The sequence below is a fragment of the Mesoplodon densirostris genome, chromosome 15 (genome assembly GCF_025265405.1).
Source record: "Mesoplodon densirostris isolate mMesDen1 chromosome 15, mMesDen1 primary haplotype, whole genome shotgun sequence".
NCBI classification, from domain to species: Eukaryota; Metazoa; Chordata; class Mammalia; order Artiodactyla; family Ziphiidae; genus Mesoplodon; species Mesoplodon densirostris.
This window is the reverse complement of record NC_082675.1, coordinates 27,701,706-27,708,213: the sequence shown is the minus strand read 5'-3', so window position 1 is coordinate 27,708,213 and position 6,508 is coordinate 27,701,706. Positions and strand designations below refer to the sequence as shown.

The 6,508-nt window shown below is 58.5% G+C and overlaps 1 protein-coding gene and 1 non-coding gene across 2 annotated transcripts; both read right to left on the bottom strand.

The window, feature by feature from the left end:
• Positions 1–256: 256 nt before the first annotated feature.
• On the bottom strand, positions 257–6,341 carry RANBP1 (RAN binding protein 1). The gene is made up of 6 exons (XM_060119298.1): positions 6,201–6,341; positions 4,999–5,135; positions 3,316–3,473; positions 1,856–1,984; positions 1,129–1,194; positions 257–669 (listed from the first exon to the last, which is right to left on the bottom strand). Exons 1-6 carry the CDS (start codon positions 6,213–6,215, stop codon positions 554–556), a joined length of 621 nt encoding a protein of 206 aa, XP_059975281.1. The 5' UTR covers positions 6,216–6,341; the 3' UTR covers positions 257–553.
• LOC132503320 (small nucleolar RNA SNORA77) lies at positions 961–1,085 on the bottom strand. The gene has a single exon (XR_009534574.1). It is a non-coding gene; the product is annotated as a small nucleolar RNA SNORA77 (small nucleolar RNA).
• Positions 6,342–6,508: the final 167 nt, after the last annotated feature.

Here is a 6,508-nt window from a genome sequence, read left to right as displayed (position 1 = left end):
CAGCCAAGGAGACCTGGTGGGCTTCCTCTCTCCCCCAAAGGCCAGGAAAAAACCTCCCTGTTCCTGGCCATGGGGCAAAGCAGGGCTGTTTAGGTCTCCAGGATAGCCCTGGCTTCCCCAGGCCACCTGCCCCACCAGCACCAGCTCAGACACACCGCGGCCCAAAGGCCACACAGCAGAGCGTGTGTGACGGCCAAAGGGGCAGGAACCCACTGTCCCAGGATGGGGCCGACGCACACACGGTCCTGCCTCCATGCAAGTTTCAAACGTGTTGTTTATTTGCTATTTTGATGACTATAAATAAGTGTTTCCACTATGGAAAAGAAAGTTAGCACAGTACATTCTCACGACTGGGTAATGGATTTTCTGAAGTCGTCTTCATTAGGGCAAAAACTTAGAAAAAAACAACCTGAATGTTGGAAGTCAGTTCTTTATATAAAGTCCCTTGTAAAAACAAAACAGAATAAAAAAAAACCAAAAAGAAGGGTGCAGGGCAAAATTTAAAAAAAGAAAAAGGGAAAAGACAGGGAGAAAGGACACAACGGGAGCCGACTCATTGCTCCTCCTCAGCCACCTCCTTGGTCTCGTTCTCGGGCTCCTTGCCCTCCTTCACCGAAAGAGCTTCTAGCTTCTCAGCTACTTTCTCGGCACTATCATTTTTGCCAGATCCTGCCAAGACACAGGAACGCGGTAAGAAAGAATCACCGCTCTTGCCCAACCCCGTGGCAGCGGACAGGCCACTTCCCTGTGTGCCTCCAGGTAAACACGTGCTCACGCCTGGGACCCCGCTCAGGATGCTTGGCGACCAGCATGGGGCCCTGAGTAAGCAGATGACCACGAGGACCTCTCCAAGCCCCTGCAGCCCTTGGGAGACTCCAGGAGACGTCTTGACTTGGCTACTAGGCCAGGCCAGAGAGCATGTGCATGGGGCCCCAGTGGCTGGCTTGCCCCTCAGAAAGCACCCGTGTACCGGGGTGGCTGCATTGCCCTTGACAGGTCAAAGTGGTCACAGCCCCCCGAATGCTGCTGTGGCAGACGGAAAAAGCACCCGCCTGGGGCTGCAGCCAGGTGCAGAGTGAGTCTGCAGAGCCCCCCCCGGGCGCCCGCCACCCCATGGGCATCTGGCACCTTTCTTTTCTCTCTCTTCAATCTCTTTCCTGCATTCTTCAAACTTCGTTTTGAATTTCTGTGCATCTGCAGAGATAAGAAAAGATACCCCCTTAAGGTCCCTAAGCAGCGAGGAGTATGTGTCCTGGAGGGTCTGAAACTCCAAGGTTCACAAGGCCTGTCCCAGGCTGCCCCAACCCTCCACCTCCCTGCCTGACTTGACACCCATCTGGGCAGGGCAGGGTAGCCTTGCTCCTGCCAGGCGCTCTGCTCTCTGCTCCTGCAGTCCCCATTCCCAGAGCAGAAGCGAGGTCCACTCAGCATTGGATGTTCAGCTACTGGGGTGCTGAGCCCCAGCACCCAACCAACCCCCCAGGGCCCACTGGGTGCTGCTTTTGACAACCCGAGCTAGAAAGATGTCCCAGCAGGGGAGAGGTCTGCCTGGGCACTGCCCTTGCTGGCACCCAGGCCATGGTGAGAGAACAGGTCGGCCCCGGGCAGACTGCCAGCACAGCCCCCTGTGAACTCAGCAAAGGAACCACACTATCATGGACTCAAGAGTCTGGGCAAGACCTCGAGGGCACTGAGATCCCTTCCCCGAGGGCCCATCAGACAGCAGGGCAGGAACAGTCCCCACCACACGCTTCCCAGCTGCTGTCAACTCTCCCGGGAAAGCAACAGCACTGGCGTTGCAACCAAACCGCTACACCGTTAAGAAGCAGCGGCAGGCTGGCCCGGGCCTGCTTACTCTCGGCATTAAGGAAGCGGATGGCCAGCAGCTCCTGCTTGGGGCACTCGTCGGCGAAGTCTGCGTGGGTATTCCAGACCCAGGCACGGTCACTGCCTGCGTTCGGCTTCAGCTCCATCATCGGCGTGACTGGAGAGAGAAGCCCCATGAGGACGGTGCAGCTGTCAAGCTGGCCCACCCACCCTGACCCCTGAAGGCCCGAATTGGGGCAAGACAGGCCTGGTTTGGGGTTTGCCAACCAGGCTTAGACAAAGTCCTGTGGGATCTGGATTTTACCCAAACCTCTGAAAACACCGTGTTCACTTAAAACCAGGACCGCCCTGAATCTGGGAACAGGGTGGCCCATTCCCTGACCACGAGGACACCTCAGCGAGGGTTTCCAATCCCAACTCAGCCAAGGCCTCCAATACCACCACAGCTGCTCACGCCCAGCCCCATTGGCCCTGCCCGTCTGACCAGCCCCCAGACCCAGGGCAGACATGGGCCACAAGGCCTTGTGGGCCCAGACCTTCCAGTGAAGGGCACCCACCACGTGGCTGTGTCCATGCTTGGCCACTCCATCCGGGACCTGGCCCACAGAAAGTGGGGAGCGGCAGAGGAGCAGAAGCCAGGAAATGGAGTGATCACCCAGGAAGGCTCATGGTCAGACCAGGGCAACCACTCTCAGCCTTGCACTGTCCAGGGACACCACAGGGAACGAGGCCACCAGAAGTGGACACCGAGGGCCTCGTGACCTGCTCGTACGTCACAGAAGGTTGAGCCACGGCCGGGAATAAGCACAGCTGTCCATCTCCTCAGACCTTGCACAGACTCAAGGGGGACGAGCTCCCCAAGAAACAGGACACCCCAGAGCCACGCTCACCCCACGGCCCTGGCAGAAGCCTCCTGAGATACAGGACACGCCCAGCCCCAGGAATACGTCACATTCTGAACCGAGAGCGGTCATCCCAGCCCACAGACACCCAGTGAGCCCGCATTCCTACGGGGCACCAGGCCTGGGACCCACCTGCAGCTCACAGCAAACAACCCAGTGACCGGCCTGGCTCTGGGAAAAGCAGGGGGTCAGGGAAAACCCCCGGAAAAACATCTCAAATTGAGTTGGGAGACGAGGACCAGGCCAGAGCCAATGGCCTGAGCAGCGTGGGAGGACCATGGGGCAGGGACATGGAGTCTGGCCCGTGAAGGCCAGGGGGACTGTGGTGCCAGGAGGCCCCTCCCTGCTCGTCTGGCCATATCACCCTCCAGGGCTGCTCCCTCTGGTTCCTGCCAGGGTCACCTGTGTGCCCAGAGGAGGGGCCCTGCCCCGCCGGACACGTTTGCTTCCAGACACACACTTGCGGCTCCAGAGCAGCCCAGTAACCAAGGGACTGACATGAGGGGAATCTTACTGTCACCCCTTCGCCAGCCAAGCTGCGGGTGGATTTTCCTGGACGCCCCACACTGTGCCTGGGGCCACCTACTATAGTGGTTGGCGCAGATCTTGAGGGTCTTGTCCCTGCGCATGAGGAGGCGGATGGTCCCCTTCTCCTTGTGCTTCAGCAGCTTGACGTCCCCAGTGCCCCGCTCCTTCCACTCCGGGAGGTCGTTCTCTGAAGCAAACCGGAACAGCTTGGCCCGCCTTTGAGGAAAGCCATTGAGCGAGGGGTCAGGCAAGCACAGAAGGGGATGAACAAGCCTGTGCCCGCGGCGTCACGAAACACCCTTGCCTTTCTTTTTACTCCCAGAACCACAAGTCAAGACGTCAACAAAAGACTGAGACGGCTCAACAAACTCCAGATTTTTGCTTCACAATAAAAAAAGGAAAAAAATTCCTACAGTTGCAGCGTATTCCAACAGTTAAGACCTGACCTCTCAAGAGAGCCCACTGCGTCCTGGGCAAGGCTGCAATCACGGGGCGGGGGGCTCCCTGGCGTCCCCGGTGCCCCAAGGGCAGCACGGAAGTAGGCAGGGGCCGAGAAGCCTTCCCTCTCCTGGGAAGACGGGGCTGCAGGCCTCTGCTTAGGCCACCAGGCTCTGGCCCAACAGCCCGCCTTCCTGCCCAGAGCAGCCCTGCCCTTTGCTTCCCCACAGGACCCCAGCTCAGCCGGTCCCTTTCCTATGGAAGACTCTGCTCTCCGAACTCAACTCTGTCAAGGGAGATGCATCCTCAGAAAGAAGCCCCAGGCCCATGGTGAAGGCCCCACCCACTGGCCTCACTTCCCTCAGGACGCCAGAAGGTGCAGCAGCATTTCTACGCAGATCAGAGACCCAGAAAACCAGTGTCTTTATGGAGCCACCCAGCACCCTCTGAGACCCAAGGGGTGCAGACAGCTCTCCTTCCCCAGGCCCTTGGGAGTGGTGGGGAGGGGCTGGTCTCTCCAGCCTCCCTGCCTTAGAGGGAGGAGTTGCAGTGCTGGTGATCCCCTCTGCTTCCCTCCCCTGACCCACAGCAAAGCACTCAAACCATAACCTGGCATCTTGGACAGAATTTGAAGGGTGGAGAGTTTGCTTCCCCCCTGATTTCCACTAACTTGTAGCTACATTAGCGTCTCCTGCGATCCTGCGTGTCCGCGTGGTGCCGTCACTTTGTTGCACACATCTGGATGCACGGCTTCTGTGACCACTGCTTCAAAGTGACACGGCCACCGTAGCTTCTTGTTGAGAGCACCAAGAATCACGTATGATTTTTAAAGAGTAACTTTAATGACTATAGCACCGCCCACTCTCATTTGTAATTCCAGGCATTGTTTTGTATACTAAAAGTATTGAATCGAAAATTCATAAACTTCAAAGTACCCCCACATTTAAGGAAAAAAGATAATAGTAAAGACCCAATGCTCAACCAGCGGCAGGGGGCTGAAATAGTCTTAGAGGCAAGGGTGGCAAGGACAGGGGACTTGGGGAGATGTCCCTTGTGGACAGAGCAGTGGTAACATGACACCTGGGAGTGCCCATCCCTCCTCAAGACTGGCCTCAGGGCAGCAGGGACACCCAGGACCTAGGAATGAGTGGATTCTAACAACAGCCTTGATTTCCACGTGGGAGTAGCCATCACAAAACCCTCCATGTGGTTAAAGGTCAAGCCAAGACCTTGACACCCATAAAAACCAGTTACTATCTTATACTAAAAATGCTTACTTCTGAAAAGACACCAACTTACTTACATTTTAAAAAGCTCCTCTTCATCTTCTTCCAGCGTTTTAATTTCTTGCTCCGGAAGAGAAACTATTGGTTCAAACTGGGGGTCATGGTTGGACTCGTCGGCATTCTCGGTGGAGGTGTCGTGGTCCTCGTGGGTGTCCTGTGGAGCAGGGTGGAGATATGACCCTACTGGCCACGCCAGAGCTCACCAGTGGCCACAGCCATCATCCCCACTAGTGAAGGGCCTCACCACAAAGCAAGGGATTAAAAAAGCCTTTCAACCCAAAGCTTTTCTCCGGAATCTGCAGTGAGACACCGGACTCCGACACCCTCCCCCAGATGCAACAACCACACCTGCACAGACTGATTGGTCTCCTTAAACCCTGAAACGCCCAGTGCCGGGGAGAAACTGCCCCAGGCTCCTCATCTGTAATATGCAGATGCTGATACTGCCACGCACAGACTAAGATCACGATGATGGAGAAAAGAGGGCCTAGAAAGAAACACTACCCTTAAAACAAAGCAACCCTTTGAGTTTTTACTGGTTGAGAAAAATCTGTGCTGTTCCTTAAGAGGAAAAAAAGTTGTGATGGATCTGCTAGCGTTTATACAGAATTCACAGTTCTGCCAGCAGTTATACCTAGGTTGGGAAAATTACGTTTATAATTCAAAAGAATTCACACAAGAGCCACAGAATTCTAATCCAGTGCAAAGAACTAACTGTAGAGCACAAAGGATCATGTTTTAGGTTGTCTCACGGAGCACGTGGCTTGGCAATCCACAGCCCGTGAGGATAAGACACCCAGACTTAGCTCCCGGGCTCTGCCCAGAAACGCAGGCCTTCGCCGGCTCCTCGGCCGGATCGCACCGGGCCGCACGGCCACCCCCGGGCCCCCGCTGCCACAGGCCGCCCGCCGGGCCGCGCAGAAGCGGAGGCCGGTGGCGGCTTGGGGACCAGAAACGGATGAATGGGGCTTTGCGCGGGCCGCGGGCGGGCGGGGGCCGTCTCGGTGCGGGGCCCGCGGGGATCGAGCGGGGGGCCTGCGCCCGCCCGCGGCCCGGCGGCCAGGAGCGAGAGCGAGGCCCGGCCGCCCCAAGGTCACGCGGCCCCGCGCCCGAGCCCGCTGGCCGGCGGGGGTTGGCGGCGGCGCGGGCCTCCCACGTGGCCGCCTGTAGCGGCCCCGGCCCGACCGGCCCCCGCCCCAGCCCGCCCAGCCCGGCCCACCTTGGCGGCCGCCATGGGCGCGGCGGCGGCGGCGGCTCGGCTGGCTCGGTCGTCGCGGGCTCCGCGGCCTCTCGGCGGCTAGTCGCAGCTCCTTCCTCCGCGTCTGGCGCCGGCAACTCCCGCCCGCCCTCTCTTCCCTCCGCCCCGCGACCCGAACCCCGACCCCTGACCCCGGCGGCGGGAAACGCGCCGCGATTCAAAACCAGCGCAGCTTTATTGGCTCAGGCGGCGGACATTCTCATTGTCCAGCCCGCCCCGCTCTTCCCGCCAAAACGCCCGCGGCGCATGCCCGGCCCGCCCGGAGGCCG